The sequence below is a fragment of the Onychostoma macrolepis genome, chromosome 04, assembly GCF_012432095.1.
Source record: "Onychostoma macrolepis isolate SWU-2019 chromosome 04, ASM1243209v1, whole genome shotgun sequence".
Classification (NCBI taxonomy): Eukaryota; Metazoa; Chordata; class Actinopteri; order Cypriniformes; family Cyprinidae; genus Onychostoma; species Onychostoma macrolepis.
The window spans coordinates 10906493-10929496 of NC_081158.1; the positions used below are offsets into that span (position 1 = coordinate 10906493).

At 38.7% G+C, this 23004-nt stretch overlaps 1 protein-coding gene across 1 annotated transcript in view; it reads left to right on the forward strand.

The window, feature by feature from the left end:
* LOC131538700 (tripartite motif-containing protein 16-like) overlaps positions 1–22677 on the forward strand; it is a 30984-nt gene extending 8307 nt beyond the window's left edge. Inside the window, exons 2-6 of the mRNA XM_058772737.1 lie at positions 4426–4521; positions 4621–4854; positions 15202–15361; positions 15516–15563; positions 17443–22677. Of these exons, the coding sequence (XP_058628720.1) occupies positions 4426–4521; positions 4621–4854; positions 15202–15361; positions 15516–15563; positions 17443–17981 (1077 nt within the window). The 3' untranslated portion in view covers positions 17982–22677. The remainder of the gene's footprint in view (positions 1–4425; positions 4522–4620; positions 4855–15201; positions 15362–15515; positions 15564–17442) is intronic.
* The last annotated feature ends 327 nt before the right edge of the window (positions 22678–23004 follow it).

Here is a 23004-nt window from a genome sequence, read left to right on the forward strand (position 1 = left end):
GGGACTTATGCGGTTGTTGCAACAATTACTTGATCAAGATTTTAAGACTCCCAGTTATCAATCCGACACTGACCTGCAGTATTCTAAGATAAATTTTGCCCCGTGAGCATGCATTAGTTAGCTACGCTAATGGTTAAACCCACAGGAGTAATAGTCTAGTTGTATGGCATCGGAACACCAATGGCATCAATCTAGCTCGCTCGCTATCTTCTTCGTGCTAAAAGAGGGTTTCTTCGCTCAATTTAGGGCGGTTAAAATAGCATTAAGACACACTATAAAAGGTTTAGTCGTTTTATAGGGTCAAATTTATGAACTACAATTAACTTAAGTCATTAACAGAGGCTAGTTTCTCAGCAAGAAACTCGAGAACTGTTAAGGCACAGAAAGTGGGCGTGTAGCCTACATTCATTCACAAAAAGACGCGGTTGGATAGTAGTCTTGGTTTAAACAAACACATAAGAAACACAGCATTGTTACTGAGTCTGCTCACAGAACTAGGTTTAAAACGTTGCCCGCATTCTCCACCATCTGTAGCAAATTTGCTCTAAGTGAGATGAACATAATTAATCTGATGGTTCTTAACATGTTGTAGTTAGCTGATGTGTAAATCCTGCCATTACAGTCTCTCTTGCATGTGAGCGCTCCCCCCCTCCCTCTCTCCCCCTCTCTCCATGCCTTCCTTGCGTTGGCATTGTAACAAATTAGCTTAAAAAGGGAATTATTTATAATTAATTATAACTGGTTATAATTAATAATAAATATTTAGATTAGATCTTAGAATTAACTGTAGCAGAATCGATATTACAATTATTTGATCTGTCCGTCCACCGAGCAGACAATATAATTATTTATCAATTCTAGGAAGATTACTTTCCTGGCCAAGGAACAATAGCCTTCCTACTTATACAGTGCTAGCAGTAGTTTAGCATGTAGCAAGGAGCAACATTCAGTGACTTTGAATTGTGAGCGGAACACAGAGACAATCAATTGTGAATATAAGGGATTTAATAAATGAAACTATAACTAACATACAAACAAACTAAGCAAAACATATATATATATATATATATATATATATATATATATATATATATATATATAGAATGAAGGAAAGTAAGGAAAAGAGAGAGAAGAGCAAAGAATGGCAGTATTTCACATCAATTAACCACAACCTAAATGAGAATCATCAGAGACACAATTCACCTTAAAAGGGGTTCAAACTTAAACACGCATCTAATCAGTTGTAAATGGTTACTTGCATTGGTTTGTTGCTGAATAAGAGTCTTGATGCAGTAGACGAGGTTCTTGATGATTTCTTTAGGAGTGAGCTGAAGAAGTCCACAAAGTTACTTGAAGGTAAACACTGCCAGAAGGTTAAACTCAAGAGGAGAGTTTTGGAGTGTGTTCGTCTCAAGAAGAAGAGTTTTTGAGCCTTGATTAGTCTGTGTTCGGAACTTCTGATAGTTCATTGCCGCACCCATTTTGTGGGTGGAGTGGCCAGTCAGAGGCATGCATTTTGAGCGGGAGAAGCTTCCTTTGTCTCCGTTTATGTGCCATTTACATTTTATTGCTGATCTGGAACGTTAGTGCAGCTTTTAATTCAAAACATAGTAAGAATTGTTTGATGTATTTCACGATCACATAGTGTACATCATTGTGTGAGAAATAAAGAGGAGATCATTTTGATACCAAGAAAGTAACCTCCAGACGATATTAAAGCAGAGATACACTCATACACTTGAATATAGGCATTTAATGTCTAACTAATACAAGTAAAGGGTTTTAACTAAGTTAATACAATAAGGGAATATACATACAACACATGCATATAGCAGATACATTTATAACTGCTTAATTATGGCCTAAATAGAGAAAATGTCTTTAGGTGTGTGTGTGACGTGTATTGTAAATTGTGGAGACAGACAACTGGTCTAGTGCCTGGCGCGGGGGTCATTCCCTCCTCTGTGGAATGTGTTTGAAGCTTGATAGAAACACCTGTTTTAGCATCCTTTTGATAGTAATAAAGACCATCTGCAATTTAGCACCCATATAAATGTAAACGGTTAGGCCAGGTCAGTAATTTATATGCAAATGTCAAAAGGCTAAAAGGGTTTTTTAAAACAAAGTGTAATCAGCCATCACTGATCCTACACAGACGTTACACCCCCGAGCATGTAACAAGACCGGACGATAAAGTGACCTCGTTCTGAGGGCAGCAGACACAGACAACCAAGTGTGAATACATATGGATGTTTATTGAACTACATTACAGGGGAACATGCAACATCGGACTAGACACAGACGTACACACATTAAACATAGATGCCAAGCCAAGAAAGGTATGGAGAGAGAGTGAGAGAGAGAGAGGGAGTGTAATGGCTGGATTTACACATCAGCTAACTATAACCTGTTAAGAACCATCAGAGAATCATATCACCTTAATTAAAAGGTGTCGAGGCCTAGAAGCGCAGCTAAACAGTTACAAAGCAGATACTTGCATTGGTTTTTGGTTGGTGCTGAGTAAAGTGTCCTGGTGCGTGTTCAATACGTAGATTCTGATGAATTCCTTTGGGAGTAGAAGCTTCGTCATTCCAGCCATGGGTTGATTGGTCCGAAGTGAATCGACAAAGTTGCTGAACTTAAAACTGCGTCACAAGATTTCCGAGGTAAGATGTGTGTCTCCCGGGAATCGAAAGTAAAAAGAGCGAGGCGGACCTGTGCGTGATCCCTTCAAGGTCTGAGAAGAGTCACGCCTTTCAGGATGGGCTTGTCCAATGAGAAAGGCTGAATTCCCAAGCGGGAGGTTGGAATTACTGGGGGGTTTTATGACCCTTTGTCTGAGAGCATGGTATTTTGCCCATGTAATTCGCTTGGATGTGTTGATGCAAAACTACAAAAGATTCTTAGAACACTATTATGTTGCATAGGTATCAACATGTAATATACACTCTCGCTTAGATTATCCAAAGACGAATTCATAGATACTGAACAGGGTATAGGTAGGTTACATGAAAGAGTGGTTCTATCATAAGCATGCATAAACAGTACACAATACAAAAGACAATATACAAGAACAGTAACAATATACACAATGACCTGAAGGATATGCGTGTTCATTCACAGAAAGGTTTTTCTATTAATTAATTGGAGGAGAGTCCATTTTTATGGGCATTATGTCTCCCCTAAGGAGAAATGAGAGTTTCTCTGTACGCATTCTTTTGAGCAATAAACTGGTTCCATGGCAACCAATCTGGTAACACTAGAGTCATGTTCTCTTTGGAATGTGTTTGAAGTCCGATGGAGAGAACAGAGAGTCGATCTGTTCAGCATCTTTTTGACAGTGGCGAGACAACTATTGGCGATTTAGCACCCATATAAAGGTAGAATGTGGGGCCAGGCTGTGAATTATATGCAAATGTCAAAAGGCTAAAAGGGTCTCTTAACCCTTTCACACGTGAGTTTAAAATATTCTAGCTGAGCCCCCAGCGTGAGTTTTTTTTAGGCGACCGTTATTTTAGAATGTATAGCCTTATTGTTTCCATGGCAACGCACCATGCTTGTCATGTGACACACCGCAGCCCTAATAGCGCTGTATGACACATGGATGGCTTTTATTTCCTTTTTCCTTTTTTGATTATTAATATTCACAAACATACTCACTATATTATGAAATATCTGATATTCCGATTCTGAAATATGTGCAAGTAAATGTATTTGGTTGTTTAAACACTTTTATAATGATCGTGTTAGTTGATCTATACCGGGTGATGGGCGCCGCCATGTTTGTTCGCGCTGAATCCAGCTGTGGTATTAACAACAAGAAGAGCAGAGTAAACTTTAAAGTTATCTACACAATCTGTATATGATATCAATAAAACATGTCATCAGATTATATTTGTACGGATCGTTATTGCTGCTTCCGTGTATTTTACAAACTATAAATGTATGGTTTTGCTAGTACTTATGTGTATTTAAATGTCTGAAACCTAAAATAAGCATTATATGGTTGAAAACACTGAATTGTGATAATATGACAAGCGCTCGCGCGTCTGATCTGGCTCCGCGCCAGAAAGCAGATTTGAATTTCAGCAGTTGATGACGTGACGCACTGAAAGGTTCTAATCACACCGGTGTGATCGTACGCGTTAAAGGGTTAAGACAAAAAGTCCCAACGACCATCAAGGATCATAAGCAGATGTTACATTGTTTTAATAAATCACTTATATTTATAAATCATTTAATAAAGCGCTCAAAAGCTGCAAATGCATTTTGCAGACGCGGCGGCGGTGCTCACGGCGGTAAAAAGCACGTTCTGGTTGGCCACCTAATGTAACCACTACAACACACCACTTCACAGATATTGGATTCATTCAAATAGTTTTAAGTAGCATGTTTTATGTTTCCTGTTATTTGTTTGTCCTCCAGAACCAGCTGAAGGAGATGCAGAGAAGCTGCCAGCAGAGAATTCAGCAGAGAGAGAAGGATTTTAAGCAGCTGAAAGAGGCGGTGGAGTCTCATAAGGTGAGTCTGGAGAAGAGAAGTTTGTCTCAGTCTCAGTTTGGACTCTCTTCTTTCAGTCCCACATAAGTCCACTGTGTGACTGTAATGTGTGTCTTACAGCACTCTGCACAGACAGCAGTGCATGACAGTGAGAGGATCTTCACTGAGCTTATCCGCTCCATTAAGAGAACCCGCTCTGAGCTGATTCGGCTGATCAGAGATCAGGAAAAGACTGCAGTGAGTCGAACTGAAGGACGATTGGAGCAACTGAAACAGGAGATCAGTGATCTGAGGAGAAGAGACACTGAGCTGGAACAGCTTTCGCAAACACAGGATCACATCCATTTCCTGCAGGTAAGAGAGATCTAGAAGAACAGGATCATAGTGAACTTGAGCAAGATCCCGCTGTGACAGGAGACTCAGAGAAACATTTCATGAGAGCAGGATGAGCCGTTGACTGCAATGTGGTCAGAAATTCTTTCAGTTGATGTCAAGTGTTACGTTATTAAATAATCAGACCATCGTTAAATCTAAATGTATTTGATATCTGTAAAGCTCTTATACACTCACAAACATTTTCATCTCTTTCACATGTAAAATATATTTGCCAGTAATGACAGGATTAAAAGTAGCATACTCATCATATCCTGTCAATTATATCACAACAAAATACAGCCCCATACGCAAATGTAATATATAATGTGCATATATTTCATATATTGATAATTCATTTATGCTCATATAAAGTAAAAACATAGGTTTCATATATTGCTGTGCATATATGTACATATATTAATTTTTTTTTTATAATTTCATATATTGACACACTTACACAAAATAATATATATGGTTATGTATAAATATTTTGACACATCTCATATCTGCTCATATGGAATAAGAACATAAATGTATTAGTACAGACATATATGAAAACTATTAGAAATTGGAACAAACATATATATTATATGGTATAAATCTATATGTATGTATAATACATATTTTGACATAGGTCTCATATATAATTAATAATACACAAAACACGTATGTCTTTGTATGTGTCATATACAAATTACACATACAGATGTTACTCATCCAGAATAATACTTCTACCGCCGCCGTTCCCGCGGCGGTAACATTTAAAAAGTGTATTTGCTGCCTTTTACCGCTAAGTGGCGCTTTAACCACAGACTTTGAAAAGTAAGAATTTGAACGCGTTGGAGCACATTCCCTCGCGTTTTGCATAGCACTCTGCCGAAATTGGTTGCAGTTGGTCTATAATCTAAGATAAACTAGTTAAAATAATTCATATTCACAGAAGCAAATTTAGTACTTTGTTATTCAGAACGAACTCAAGCAGCATAGTAAATGTCAGTGTCACATTACTTAATATTTCTCACAAATACAAATGTTTAAAATCTACATTTAATTCGTACAATAAACGTTACGGTTTCTACATGTCACGAACCTACTTTGTTATCTGTCCTTATGTGGCATGCGTTATGGTTTCGGGTCGTGACGTCAGTAATTAGCGCCGTGTTATGCACGTATATAAGCGTCACATTATATAAGTGGAATGCTCTGTCGAGCGTTGGTTTTCATCTGACCGCCTTGAGTCTGGAGTGTTACATTGTCCATCGAGGCCTCCGGGACATTGGGGGTGGCGGTGTGGTTGAGCCTTGCAGGGCATTTGTTTGTTTAATTTGGTTTATATATTGATATTTGATTTATTTTTGTTTTTCTAAGTTGTTAATCGGTTTTTTCCCTTTTGGTAATCTATTCTTTGTTTTTTGTTGTGCTTGAAATATTATTTGCCGTGGCGGATTTTTCAACGGGTTTTGTAACCTTATGTCAAGTAATTTTGGTTTGTTGATTTAATTTGAGGTGGATGTTGATTGTTTTAGTTTAATTTGAATTTTTCCTGTGTTATAGCCTACTTAATTGTTTGGTTGTAAAATCCAATTTTATTGATTACTAATTATTTATTTTCCTTTTGCGTGTGTGTGTGTGTGTGTTTTCCCAGGAGCTGCAGGTTTACTCGGGACGAGAGTGTGTGGCTAGCCTCTTTTGCGGTGGTGGTGTTTCTCACGGATTGCAGTGCTTTGCCGTGTGCACAGGGTTGTGCGTGTGTATGAATAGGAATTGATCTTTGGCCTAGTCTATCCCGAAGTAAGACTGCAGCCCTGTGGGTTGTCTGTGTGTGTGCTCCAGCTTGAGGGCAATTTGTCTTAAAATAAAATTTAGTAATTTTGTACGGAAGCCTGTGTCTCCCATTACTAGTAACTGCCTTGGGTGGGGAACCTGTGTGTTGCCTTGGGGAATAATTCCTTGGGTGAAACTCCCGAGGTGGCGTAGTCGGTATTTTGGTTGGGTTAATTAGAGTCAGAGTGGGTCGCTACACTTATTTAACAGGAACTAGCTACATTAGACAACTCCTGCACATGACATGCCCGAATTAGGAAATCGTAGAATTTTTTTCTTTTTATTAATTCCTTCCTTAATTTTAGTGAAAATGTGAGCACATTGTATTATTTAATTACCATTATTAAACAAGAAACGAATAAATAAAACCTGGCCAGGATTTAGCCAAAACAATTAAACAAAATAGCCTATACCGGACAAATTAATAAAACGTCTGTAATTTTAAACTCACAAGTTCTTTCATTATTCAACAAATACATTATATAACGAAATAGTATTTGTAATATAAAAACTAATAAAATTGTATTTATTTTTATTCGTCAGGATACAATTAGTTTTTAACAACGAATTTTCGTTTTTAACAAAACATTTACAACACAATAGGAAAAAGTGTCGCAGAGAGAGAAAAAAAGTAAGTTGTACAAAAAAGCCTGTTAGCTATTTTTATTCGTCTTGTCAAAATACTATAAATTCATTTGACATTTTTCTGTTAATACAGTAGGAAAAGTGTCGCAGAGAAAAATAAATAAATAGGACATCTGTCATTTAAAATTATAGGTTAAGCAAAATATAAACAAAACGCATCATCCACACTTTGCTCCATCCTTATTCTGCTGTCACTGATCGACAACATTCCTGTTCTGTCTGAGGGCCGTATATCACCATCGGTAGCCTGCTCTGAGCATCACTGCGCACAGACCCCGCAAACAAAATACATGTTACCGACCGCTACCGCGTTATTCCCGCGGCGCAAGAAATCTGGTCGGTCCCGCAGTTACTGCGTTAATGCAGATAAGATCTACTTTGCAGCCCCTACTTCGGAGCTCAACTCTCCCAAACCCCAACCTTCAACTGGAATTACACAAATGAAAATTCAGTCACACTGCTGGAGGCTATTTCTTTTTGTTTTTTTTTTGCTTAACATAATATAGACATGTTCTATCTAAAATAAAAATAATTATAATGTGTAACATTAAGCAGTGTGTTTTCAGCTGCAGAATACACACACATTTCTGATAAAGATCTTATTTCAAGTTTTTCCGTGCCAGTGATCCTGCTGACCACAACTGGATGAATTAACTTTGGTTTTGTGTCCGCAAAGCAAGAGAATGGTTAGTCATTAATTTCACTTCATAATAATAAAGGCATAATGCACCTCAAAAAATTAAGTTTATGTATATGTAACCATAACAATTACTGTGTATAACATTAAATCAATGTTTAATTTGTTAACCCGCACCTGGACGCCAACGCACTGAACGCTCTCTGTTTGCACACGTCATTGTTTACGAACAGATTAAATGAAACGTGACAAGTCAGTGAGCAGTAATGGCGTCGGCGCGACGCAGTGCGTGCCGCGTGGGGGATGGGAAATGCTGAATGAATTTTCGCGGGATCCACCCTGCTTGCAGCTCGAGGCAGGGCTGCATCTCGCGGTAGTTTGATGTCGTGGGGGATGGGATCTCGTGAGAAAGTTGTTCATGGGTTCACCCATGTGGGCCCCAGATAAAATGCCTATTTTGAGCCCATGCCCACTCTGTACCCCTTTAGCCCATGTGAAACCAAGGTGAATCCAAGGTGTTCAGTGCTTGATAATTACAGACCGGTGTGTTGGAGCAGGTCTATAAAATGCCGCTTGCTACCCGACTCCCGTGACAAACTTTCTCTCTCTCTCTTCTCCTTTACACAGTTGCTGTTGCAGCCATTAAAAAAAAGTTCAGTTTTGGTTTTTAATGGCAAAGTGATTATATTTCGTTTCGTTTCTTTATTAAGTTAATTTAGAAACATGATTGGAACATTTTATGTTTGTTAATTTCAAGTTTTTATTATCTATTTATTATCTTTTTAAATACTATGCGGCCAGTGCCAGACAGTGAGTTGAGCATATGTTTGATCAGTTTAGCCTTCTCAAATAAACAAGATATGGGACATAAAAAAAACGTTATGCATTTCACAATATACATTTAAAAATGTCAGATAAATGTGTGATAAATATAAAATCGTTTGTGCTAAAGGTGGAAGCTGAAGTGCGCTTTGAAGGACATGGAGGCGGTAGCGAGATCACTTGTGTTTTGTTTTTCTTAAGAATGGAAAATTAAAATGCGCTGTAATTTTACATCATTAGAAGCCGCAAATAGTTTTATTTGTGTGCACTCACAATATTAAAAAAATGTGTTGCTTTTTAAAATAAAGAAAACAAACAAGCTCTTGATCTTGAGCAGGAACACTTCACAAATATTGAACCGAAACTCAGCAAATACTTGCCTCACTGACATCATAAATATATTTATAGAATGCTATAAAATACTACTTTACAACGAAATAATTCAAATCGAAAATTAAAAAGTCTTTCATTAGCCTATGTAATCCATGAAGAAGCATTTCTCTCTAAAGGCGCGTCCAGTGAGGAGATATGGGGAGTAAGTGTGGAGCAAAGTGTGGATCTGTCCTTGATCAACTCGGTTTTGTTTAACCTATCATTTTAAATGACAGATGTCCTATTTATTTATTTTCTCTGCGACACTTTTCCTACCATGTTAACGGAAAAATGTCAAACGAATTTAGTATTTTGACAAGATTAATAAAAGGCTATTTTTAACTTTTTTTGTACAAACTTTTTTTCTCTTTCTGCGACACTTTTTCCTATTGTGTTGTAAATATTAAACGAATGACAAGACGAATAAAATAACAAATACAATTTTGTGCAGGCTACGCTTGTATTCTTTCAGTAGCGGAAATTTAAATGTGAGATTCTGGAAACGAGATCTAAATTTAGTGAGAACGGTCGGGTCAGGAAGAAATTATTCTAATTAAGCGGACAGCGGGTGAACAAAGAGGGAATAGCGGGAGCGGGTGGGTGAAGGACAAAAAAACCCCAGCATGTCAACCGTCCCTTTGCGGCACCTGGTGGTGATTTCGCGAACGACTTTCACATCGGAGTAATTTGTATTTGCCGCTGCGGCATTATCGCGGCGGTAATAGGCATTCTGGTTGACTACCTACTGTACATGTGGCACATGTGTCATTAATATATGTGTCAGAGTCTTGGTATGAATTTAACACATGAAAAATTAAATGCATGTTCAAAAATAAACAAATACAAAAATTACACCCATGGGGAAAAATACAGTGCAAACAGGCAGTGGCAGGACTGGAACTCGCATGGCATGACGAGACCATACATAGCAACACCTATCAGAAAACCATCCACAATAAACTAGCTCAGGACTGAGAACACAAGGGTAAAAAATGGGAGCAGGTGGAGCAAATCAACCAATACAGGTAACAAGAAAAGCAGGGTTAAGACAATGGATAGAGGAGCACATGGCACATATAAACAAAACCATGTGTTCACACAAAACATGACACCCAAAAAAGTCGGACCCAGCAGCGCTTTTCCACTCAAAAAAATCCTTTGCCTCCGCTGGTCCCGTCCAGCCCTTCTTCGTCTCCTGTTCCCCCGTCTGGCCCAGAGAGGGTCTCAGATCCCGAGTCTAGCCCAGAGAGGGCTCCTGTTTCCATGTCCAGTCCAGAGGGGGCTGTTGTTCCCACATTTGGCCCAGGGAGGGCTTCAAATCCCAAGTCAAGCCCAGGGAGGCCTCCTGTTTCCATGTCCACCCCAGAGAGGGCTGTTGTTCCCACCTTTGGCCAAGGGAGGACCTCAGATCCCAAGTCAAGCCCAGGGAGGGCTCCTGTTTCCACATCAAGCCCAGGGAGGCCTCCTGTCCCCATGTCCAGCCCAGAGAGGGCTGTTGTTCCCACGTTTGGCCCAGGGAGGGCCTCAAATCCCAAGTCAAGCCCAGGGAGGGCTCCTGTTTCCACGTCCAGCCCAGAGAGGGCTGTTGTTCCCACGTTTGGCCCAGGGAGGGCCTCAAATCCCGAGTCAAGCTCAGGCAGAGCTCCTGTCCCCACGTCCAACCCAGAGAGGGCTGTTGTTTCCATGTCTGGCCCAGGGAGGGCCTCAGATCCCGAGTCAAGCCCAGGGAGGGCTCCTGTTCCCATGTCAGGCCCAGAGTAGGCTTCTGTTCCTGAGTTTAGCCCAGAGAGGGCTTCTGTTCCCGAATGCAGCCCAGAGTGGACTTCTGAGCCCAGCCCAGAACCAGTTCCAGCCAGGGGATCCGGAGTGTTCCCCAAGAAAGTTTTTGTGGGGCTATACGTCTCCGGCCGTAGGGACCACGGCCACGGAGGCCATTCCGCCATGGCACCCTGAACTACCCGCTCCGCCATGGCCCCCGAACTACCTGTTTCACCATGGCCCCTAAACTGCCTGTTCCGCCATGGCCCCCTAAACTGCCTGTTCGGCCATGGCCCCCTGAACTGCCTGCTCCGCTATGGTTCCCAGAACCGGTACCGCTCGGGAAGGGGAGGTAATTGAACCATTGGTTGGTGCCCACCCCCCCTCCTTCCGGGAGGGGAGGTAATGTTAGAGTGGTGTTCCTGTTTTGTTGTTTTCTGTCACCATTTGCTCCCATGACCCAGTTTCTCTCTCTTGTTGATTAGTCATTTGGTTCAGGTGTGTACTGTCAATTATGCTTGTTTAGTCCTGTAATTAAAGTGTTGTTTGCCCTATGTTCCCTTGTCCGATGTTAAACGTCTAGTGGTGCTACATGTCTCCTGCCTCCCTGTGTTTCCCCTTGGATGTTTATTAAAGACTGTTATTTGAGATTATCCCTCGTCTCCACGTTCCTTGCTCCTTGCTCCTCACAGTACGCAACCGTGACAGTTATATTTTACAGTTTGCTAACTGATGCAAGATTTTGTAGGCTTTGCATACAAATGTGCACCCCTCAAAAACCGAATGAAACCACAGTGCCCCCAATTTAACCCCCGATTAAATGTCTGTAGTAGGATATTTCTATATATTACTATATAGACCTATTTGAAAAACTTGTGGCAGCTTCTAGTTTTAAGGAAAAAGACTGTTTGCGAACATCTTTGCGGGTCAAAAACAGTAAATGTTTTTCTTTCTTTTTGTGGAAAAAATAAAAATCCTTAGCGTTTAACCCTGAAGCCCATGTCCACACAGTGGGAAAAAAAAAATCTTATTTTATGTATATAATAATTATTACTAATTATTGCTTTTTACTGTGGTAAATATAATTATATGCAGGTGTGGCTCATCTATATAGGCAGGCAAGAAAAAGCCCTACCAAAATATTTATCAGTTTGAAAACATAGATTCATACAATAAACTACCATTATACTATGGGGCTATTAAGTGCTTGAATCTGATTGGTTGATGAACATTCAAAGGTGTGCAAGGCAGTTCTTAACCGCATTACATGTCCATACCACTTTGCCAAATGATTTCCGTTATTTCAAAGGTCCTTACAGCTGACTCTGAACTATGTCTCAATACATAAATGAAGTCAGCCATAATTTCTGTCACTTTAAGTTTGCTGAGCAGAACACAAATTATGAGATGATGTGAAATCAAAATGGCAAGATGCAATACAGTTTTTCTTTTGTTACATTTAAATTGACATTGTCTTCTAGTTGTAAAGATTAAAACAAGGTTAAGATACTGACAAACAGTTTCATTGGACTCGACTCAGACCTTTTGGACTCGAACTTCAGTCCTACTCGGCCCATTTTGGACTCGGACTTGATTGGTTAAAGACTCGGACTCAACTCGGACACAACTTAGGTGGACTTGAACCCAATGCTACGAATCGCAATCGTGATTTGAGACGTTGCGATTTGCTAATTGCAAAGCCTGCGATGTGGACGTGATATGACTCAAATACATGACTGAAAGCCTTCAGTGGCAGTCTTACTAACCAACTGAGTGAACGCACCTCCATTCTCCCCAATCAGCAGTGCTCTAGCCAACTGCATAAACACCCACCATTAAAAACCCCCAAAAACAAACAGAAAGCGAAGAGAGAGTTGGGTTATACTACTGGGTCAGATCGATAGTCAGGCAAATTAATACTAAAGAAAAACTTGTGTAATATGAGATTACTTTGGCTTCGAAATGACAGACACCGAACAAAAAAAGGTTATTTGCAAGAGCTGTGTCACGTATCAAGAGCTCCCTTATCAGTTCTGCTCTCTGATAAGGGAAGTCCGCTTTTAGCTATTTTGCCGCCCGCAGTTGGAACCAACTTCCAGAAGAGATCAGATGTGCTAAAACATTAGCCACATTTAAATCCAGACTCAAAACTCATCTGTTTAACTGTGCATTTGTTGAATGAGCACTGTTCTATGTCCGAACTGATTGCACTACGTATAATCATTTTCTATTCTTAAATGTTTCAAATTATTTTTCAATCAATTTTTAAATCACTTTGTTTTTATTGTTGTGATTATTATTATTTTTAATTCCTTGTTATTATTAATGACTCTTTCACTTCCTTTTATGTAAAGCACTTTGAATTACCACTGTGTATGAAATGTGCTATATAAATAAACTTGCCTTGCCTTGCCTCAGTACTGGAGAATAAAAGATACATTTTTAGATATTTTTATTAGTACACGAATGTTATCTTACAGATTTTATCTCCCCAACCGATTCTAATTTGAAATAAGTTTATAATGCATGTTCGCTAGACCACACACACAGCCTGTGTCTCTGAATGCTTCTCTGCCTCACGCGGCACGTATCCCGTGTCTCATGGACGAGCCATTTACACTTGCCACACATACATACTCCCCACCGCAAGTCTCTATAGCGCATCTGGCAATATGGACAAGTCTTGACGCACATGCGCAACCTGTGTCAACTCGCGCCTGGCTCAGCTTTTAAAACAAATGTAAATTCAGTCAAACTGCTTTGCTAATTTCACTTGGATGAAATGAAACATTCAGCACATTTTCCACTTGTTCTTAAAACTTAATACTTAAATACTTGAAACTTAATACTTAAAAATGAATAAATCAGTCTATGTAACCTACAGTATGTAAAACTTTAATCATTGACTAAATACAGTTCTTTATTTACAAAAAATAAACAAATCTTTCCTGTGAAATTCAGTAATTAAGTAAAGTCTGTAAAATTAGTAATACCCTTATAAATGTAGTCCGGGGTTAATGTGAAACAGTCTGTGCAATGTGAGAGTCAATGTGATGGAGGAGTGACCTCTGGTGGCGAGCGAATGGAAGTCCATGGACCGGATTCATGACAGCTGCACACTTTTATTGAGCTGAAGCTTGACTTTACAAATTAGAATCACAAATCAAATCGCAATATCTGTCAAAAAAAAATAAAAAAAAATAAATCTTGCTACTGTTACGAACCCCATTTATGAAATGCTCGTTGAGGAAGGGGTTAAGTAACATAGAAAGGACACGAGAGGCAAAACATCAATTTCACCATTTATTAATGGTCAAACAGCTCACGAGTCACATTCAATCAGCCGGCAACAAATATAATAAGGAATTAAATCAACTAAAACAAACAAAACATAGATCAACACACACACACAGACCAAACACAGAATAAGCACCGCTTCTCAGCGGCAGACTTGACCACAAAACGCGCACGAAGCTCACTGGCTGCACTCATCATCAACGCTGACTAGACGAAAGGAGCTTCTCAACGAGTGTGGGTCATGCTCAAAGAGCGTAGTAGTGACTGTGGCGGTACACGCGCTGAAGCGGGGAGAGCCGCCAACACAACCGCAACTTCCACCTTATATTCGGCCCAGGGCGTCGTTTGCCAAACAAGCCGCAGGTGTGCAGGGGTGGAGCTCAACCTCGGGGAAAGAGAACGAACCAAATCAATACAACAGTAAATTTAAAAAAAGAAATACCAATACCATTAAAATAAAGACTACAAACTTTGTCCGTAACACTACATGCTAAGCTACTGCTAGTACTGTATACAGTAGGAAAGCTATTCATTCTTAGCCAGCAGCAGAATTGCAGATCAATTCTGCCAAAACCAAATACTTTCATGTTTTTTAGGAGGAGAGGATGAATTTGTGTGTTGTAAATCCGGCAGCTCAATCAGCGCAAACTAACACGGCGGCACCCATTGCCCATTATAGATCAACTAACATGATCATTATAAAGGTGTAAACAACCAAATGCATTGTCTTGCACATAAATGAGAATCTGAATATTAGACATTTCAGAATATAGTTATAACTCATTTGGAAATATATTGAAACAAGAAAAATGAAATAAAACGATGCATCACACATACAGAGCTGTAGTGGCTGTGGTGTATCATGTGGCAAGCATGACACATGGCCAAGGAAGTCAACAAACCTTTAGTGGTAGTGCAGGAAATTAACTGAAGTGTGGATGTGATGATTTTTTTTCCTTTGTTTTCTGTAGAGTTTCCAGTCTCTCTCAGCACCTCCTGAATCTACAGACGTAACTGACAATCCCTTCAATTCTGTCTTCTCTTTTGATGGCATGAGAGAATCTGTCCTTAAGCTGAGAGAAAAATTAGAGGATTTCTGCAAAGAGGAGTTTAAAAAGATCTCTGACAAAGGTAAAATCCTGGAGATTCTCTGCTCTCAGAAATTAGCCCTCCATCATTTAATGTTTTGTAGAACATCATATTAGAACTGTATTGGGAATGGATGCAGAGAGCATTTTATACTGACAAATCAATAACACTTTTTTGTATGTGTTGATTTCCACAGTCACTTTTACCAACATTGTTCTCAGGACCAGGAATGACTTCCTACAATGTAAGTCACTAAGACAATAAGCAGAAAGGCATCTCAGGTTATGTATGTAACCCAGTTTGATGCTATGGGAATGCATTTGTGTGAGAATCTGCATGTGCGTAATCAGGCCTTGAGTGCATTATGCATTATAACTTTGACCAGTACAAGGGCAAAATCTAAGCAGAAAGAACTGAGAGAGTCTGCAAATCTTCTTTTGTTCAATGTTGTTCTTGTTGACTTTTAAGCAAAGTCAAATCCAGTAACAGAGCCACCTTAAGAATCAGAAAATACTGTGAGGCTGACTTCAAGGGCTCCAGCAGAGCCTGTAATAAACCTTCCAGGACTACAGAAAGATCCCAGGAAGGAACTTGCATTCTGCACATAGGCCTTAGCCATCTGGCATCACACAGAAAATGAGATGATAGGGAATGCTTTATCACAGGGAATGTTCCATTCACACAGAAGATTCATCAATGTGGACGTGCGATCCCCGACAGTGGCCACACAGTGGGTGGAACCTATAGTAAATATGGACTAGACCCAAGCATGATGTCCCACATCACCCCAAGAAAAGTTGTTCTCTGACTCAGAGACATTCTTTTTGTTGTGTAGTCTTAATTCTAAGCACTTTAGATGTGTGAGAACAATATTCTGATGGCGAACCGCTAACTTCTGCGATAGGACTAATATGATCCAGTCATCAATTTAACTGAGTACTACAAGAATGTCCTGGAGTCAAAATGAAGCCAATGTGGCATGCACTTCATTAAAGTGCAGGGTGACAAGGCCAGGCCGAAAGGGAGAACAGAATACTGGAAAGCTTTGTCCCTGAAAACAAACCTGAGAAACTTACTGTGTTGTGATGGAATTTCTACATGAAAATATGCATCCTATAAATCTACTGTAACAAAACAATCCTTAGATTGAATTTGAGATGCAATGAGTTTGAGCTTTAGCAATCTGAACCTGTAGGTCCCCAGAGTATGGTTCAGGGCCTGCAGATCTATGATCACAAACAACTCCCTGTCCTTATTTGGAATCAGAAAGTAGCAGCCATAAAAACCTAATTCTCTTGAGGGAAGAGGAACATGTTCCATGACCCCTTTTGCCAAACGAGAACACAATTCTTGAATCAGGAAAGGAAAATTCTGCTTCACGAGGGTGGGAAGCATGTCATTGAAGTGAGTATGTTGAAGGCCAAAAGGAATTCTCTAACTTTTCTGTAAGGTTATAAGGGGGAGGGAGTAAATATTCTGTTGCCCTGAAACAGCGCACTGGAACTCCTGAACTAATTTTTATTTGTGACTCATTGAGAAGGGAGTGTCCAACCTTTTCCAGGGGAGCAGACACCTTGTGGTATGGAGGAGTAATTCTGTGGCCCAGCAGATTTCCCGAACTAACTATCAAATACCTCGACAGCTGATCGAGCATGCTCTGCTCTTAAACACATAACACAAAGATTGCTTGTCATCTTTCATTAAGAAGTGAGGATGTGGCAGAACACACTTCTTATAATTCTTTTTGAAGAGAAAGGAGCTGTTGACATTTGTTTAAGTGCCTATTTATGGTCTCAGTGACACATTTATAGCCTCACCTGACCGCACATTTGGCCAACAGAATTAGCATGTTTTTGCACATGCTTCCGACATGAGCTCACCTAGAAGCATTCCCATAGTATCAATGTCATGATGCAACATTGATGTTCATGTTCTTCCTGTAGAAGGTGAAAGAAAACATAACAGTTTTAGATTTGATTATGTTAATGATTATTTGAACAGGATATCTGGTGAGCCATACTGAGACACTGCTAGTACTTTGAACACACTATGAAGACTTCAAATACATTAAAAGATCCAACAGATTCATAATTCATGATTGTCATTTGTTGTATCTCCATCAGATTCCTATCACCTCACTCTGGATCCAAACACAGTGAATAAACATTTGCGTCTGTCGAAGAAGAACAGAGTGATTACTGGTGCTCGCAATGTCCTGCTAAGTCCTGATCATCCAGACAGATTTGATAGATATATTCAGCAAGTGTTGTGTAGAGAGAGTGTGTGTGGACGCTGTTACTGGGAGATTGAGTGGAGTGGGATATTTGGTGTAGATATATCAGTGTCATATAAGAGCATCAGCAGAAAGGGAGGCAAAGAGTGTTTGTTTGGACATAATGATCAGTCCTGGAGTTTGTCCTGCTCTCCCTCGAGATACTCATTCTGGCACAATAACATAGTGACTGATCTGTCAGTAGTGTCCAGTTGTAGAACAGGAGTGTATGTGGATGAGAGTGCAGGAACTTTGTCCTTCTACAGCGTCTCTGACACAATGAACCTCATCCACGCAGTCCAGACCACATTCACTCAGCCGCTCTATCCTGGGTTTGGTGTTGGTAATAAATCATCAGTTAAACTATGTGACTTATCAAAAGTAGATTAGAGAGATTCAACCCATAATACTTTGAGCTGCATGATAAAACAGTAACAAGGTGAGTCAGATTTATTTATACAGTGCTTTATACAATACAGATTGCTTCAGCTTTACAGTAGTAAACAGAAATTCAGCAGCATCACAACTTCTGTTTAAACTGTACAGCAGCTCTGCAGAAGATGATATATCAGCATTATACAGATTCAGTTCAATTATTTGATTGTTTCAAGCATAGCTAGCATAGCTAAGGTGCAGTTTCTCTCTGTAGTATCAAAACAGTCTAACTGTTATTCTAATTTACTGCATAAGTCAATGTTTTTGTAAAAAGATATTAAAATGTAAAGCAACCCCTTCTCCTTGGAGACTGGCATGAAAATTAAAGGCTGAGATCACAGAATTAGGGATTGTAGTCTATGTAGCAGGCTGAAATCATGGAGGTTCAGACTGTAATACAACCAGCAAAAGTCTGGCTTATGGACAAGAGTGTCTGCATGATGATTTTGCACCTCCATGAAGTTGTAACCCCATAAAATGAAATAATCACCAAAACGATGCCATTCATTTGTACTATGTTGGGGAACTATTTTATTATTTTGTGACATTTATGTCACTTTCATTCACAAGTTAATTCCTTAATTCATAAATAATTCCTTTCTGTATATTATACTGCATAAACAGAACATACACATCTTATATGAACTATAATTCAAGTCTTTTGAAGTCATTCAGTTAGATTTAAGTCATGTCATCTGTCCTATATTTGCCATGTTCAGTTATTGCTATCCGTCTTTTAATTAGTGAATGTACTGTTCTTTCGAGCTGGATTTTTTTTATTCAGTTCACAACATTATTTCAGTAAGTCTTACTTAATGAGTGTGACTGATATATACATTGGAGATCAAAATGAAAGAACAACCTACAATTTCCTAAATTTCAAGGTCACTGCTTAGTAGGGTTGGGTATCGTTTGAATTTTATTGATTCCGATTCCGATTCCGCCTCTTTTCGATTCCCAGTTTCGATTCCAATGTGATTAAATAATGATATCAAACATTTATCCTGTGTCTCTTTTTTGCAAACCATTTATTGGAGCTGAATACCATGAACAAAAACAACAGGCTACATAAAAACTGGACTCTTTAAGAGCTGTTTGTGTTCAAAATAGAACTGCATGATTCCGGATAAAAAAAATTTTTTCCCACCAATGGAAGTTGTGGTTCTCCCATGATTCTGAAGAAAAAAATATTAGACAACTAAACAAAATCACATGTAATTTATGAATGACTCACTCAAGATGTACTTTCATTACTGGATGAATCAGCGTCCTTGAACGAATCTCTTGTATGTTTCAAAGACATTTTAACAGACCCTTTTCGCTACCTACTGGCATAACAATGTAATCGATAAATATTCATTTGAAGTGTCAAATTACTTTCCAAAGGAGATTTACTCTATTTTAATCGCTACCGTACATATCAGAGTTTATATCTGAACTATAAAATTTTATAACAGTGCTTCTGTGATTTGAATGTTTTAACACAGAAATAATGTGTGGTTGAAAAGACTGTGAATCTGTTTCATTCATGACAGCTGCTCTCTTTAGGGCAGCGGCAGCGCGAACGCAGATTTAAATGCTCAAATCACACTGGTGTAATTGTACGCTGCACGGACGAACCAAGTGATCACAACATTGTGATTGCACACGTCAAAGGTTGAGGAATGAAACAGATGAATCATTTTAATTTAGGAATAGAATCACGTTGGTGTTTGAATCATGTTCGCAATCTTTAACGATCTATTAAATTAATGTCATGATGGTGGTGACACCTCTCTTGCAACATGTTTAGCTATCACAGATATTATACTTAGCTTTTTTGGCTTCTGATCGCAAATGTAGCGAAACTTTGGAGCGCTTAGATTAGCGAGCAAGGTCCTGGGTGATCGTTAGGTCACACCGGTCTTCACAGATTAATTTTTAAAAAAGCGCATAGGAATTGATAGGCGGAATCGAAATTTTAATTTGACAAGTATCCGATTCCTGACCTTAAGTATCCTATTCTGGAATCGGAATCGATTTTCGATTCCCAACCCTACTGCTTAGTCACTTCTTCACTGCTTAACTTGAAGTTACACTAACAGGAGTAGAATGACAGTTTAAATCATATTTTATAAATTAATTGTATTATAAAGCACAGTATAAAAAAAAACTTAAATGAGATATTTAAAAAAATAACTGATCAAAATTAGAGAACACTTACAGATGGTGCTAATTTCCTTAATTATATGACAAACCCTATTTAACTGGCAGCATTCCTCTAATTTTCACTAAGGTTGCTAGATGGCAGGCTGCTCTAATGTGATTGAAATCCTGTGACAGGAGGCAGTCCAGATGAAGGCCAAAGGGTTTGCCCTTTCAGCCATTACAAGAGAAGTTGGTTGTTCCAAATCTGTGATTTCTAGAATATTGCAGCTTTACAGTGACACTAATTCATTCAAGTCCCCCAAAAAGGCTGTTCATGCACGTAAGACAAATGCAAGAGAAGGCAGTGTAATATGGACACTCTCAATGGGGAATCAGTTCAGTGCTGAAAAGGGTAAGGATCTATCTCAGCGAGTTTAAGAAAAGTTGGACTGAAAGCCCACTCTGCAGTGACGAAGCTTCTCATCAGCAAAACGAATCAGAAAGTTAGGCTCAATTTTGCTGAAGGGCATGTTGTGTGGAGAAAGGAGAACTGGTCCAAAGTTCACTTAGTGATGAGAGCAAGTGTAATTTATTTGGGTCAAATGGCAAACATTTTGTTCGCCATCAAACTGGGGAAAGACTGAAGCCCAAGTGTGTTAAGAAGTAAGTGAAAGGTGGAGGAGGACGTGTCATGTTTTGGGGGATGTTTTCTGCAGCAAGTGTTGGGCCTCTTATACAGCTACATGGCAGAGTGAATGCAAATGTTTATCAGAACCTCCTTCAGCAACATGCTGATCCTTCCCTGCAATCATCTCCCAATTAGCCTGCTAATTTTGTGCAAGACAATGCCCCTGTCACAGCAAAACAGGTAAAGCAGTTCCTTGAAGCTAAGAACATTGAAATAATGAAATGTCCAGCCCAGAGTCCTGATCTAAACCAGATTAAAAATCTCTGGAAAATCCTTGGCGAAAAAGTTATAGCTAAGAAACCCACTACAGAGAAGAGACTGGAAGAAGAGTGAACCAACATCACACCAGAACGGTGTGAGAGACTACACTGCAAAAAATGGCTTATCTTACTTAGTATTTTTGTCTTGTTTCTAATTAAAATATCAACAAAAAAAAAATCAAGATCAAAATCTTTTCCTAGATAAGCAAAATGACAAAATATTTAGTCTTGTTTCCAGGGGCAAAAGACTAAATTAAGTACATTTTGCTTAAAGAGTATTTTACTTACCCCACTGGCAGATAATTTTACTTGTTTTAAGCAAAATGCACTTAATTTAGTTTTTTTTCCCTCCTGGAAACAAGACTAAATATCTTATGTAATTTTGCTTATCTGGTAAAAGTATCTTGATTTAAGAATTTTCTGATATTTTGACTAGAAACAAGACAAAAATACTAAGTAAGATAAGCCATTTTTTGCAGTGTAGTGATGTCCTGCAGCCATCAGATATGCTGAAGTCATTCAAAGCGAGGACCTCTACACTTCCTACTAATTTCCGACAGCTGTAACCCTCCAAAATTTTAGTTGAAATCTTCTTTCGTGCTACAGTGGTTACTGTTCTCTAATTTTGATCACTGTGTTTTCCACAAAATGAAGGTTTTTGTTGAAATGCATTGGTTATTTTGTCAAACATGTTAGTGGAACAGTGATATACTTACAGCTAATATTCCTTCAAATTTTGAGCGATGAAGATTATCAATATTTCAGTAAAAATAAAGTATTTATAAATTGTTCTCTAATTTTGATCTCCACTGTATTGTTCTGCGTTCACTGACTTTTTAAGTAACTGAAAATATTGACAATTCAGTCACACAATGGAACACAATTTTTTTTTTTTTTTTTTGTCATTTTGGAGATTGGTGGGTTACTTTACATAACATCTTGCCTTCATTGGCATGAAAAGTACATTGCTGTGCATATTAATGTGTAATAATCTCATACCCTTATTAATGTGACCAATAAAGTATAATTTGGACATGATTATGTTTTTTTTTAAAGTATATTCTGTAAACTATCCTGACCTTCACATGCTTTTATGTATAACATATCTTTATTGAGTTTTTACAAAGTTTTCAAAAACACAACACCCTTCCCCAGAACATACCCCAGGCAGGATTTTAAAAAACAAATACACCCTTCTTACATTCCATAACTTCACACGTCTAACGATTCTTCTATATCTCCATTTTTAGCAAAGTCCAAAAACACCTCCCAAATCTAAAAAAATTCCAAAGGTTTCGTTTTTATTACATATGTAAGCTTTTCAAGAGACAAACATGATATTGTCTTTCATCCATAGACCAAGGGAAGGGCACTTGGTATTTTCCCAAAACAGGGCAATAATAGATACAAATCCACCAGCTTTCTTTCTTTAGTAGACAAAGAGCAATTGTCCACATACATACTCAGTACACACAATACAGGACATAAAGGAATTGAAGAGGAAGTAAATTGAGAAACATATTTAGTCACCCCAACCCAAAACTTCTGCACCTCCTCACATTCCCACACACAATGGAAAAATGTACCTTGAAGCTTATTTTTCATTTAAAACAAAGATCCGGGATATTAGGGTTAAATTTATTTAATCTGACAGGGGTTATATAAATTCTAATTACCCAGTTATATTGTAAGAGTCTCAATCGAGTGTTCATAGTTTGTGTTTGTGCATTTAAACAAATAGTATTCCAGTTATCTAATGAAATATCCATATTTACATCATGTATCCATGCTTGTCTTTTATTTTCAGAGCTTTCTTTATGTTTTTCTCTTAGTATGTTATATAGCTGGGTAATCTGCCCTCTAATGTAGCAGTCTTGCAGTGTGAGTGTTTCCAATATTGACA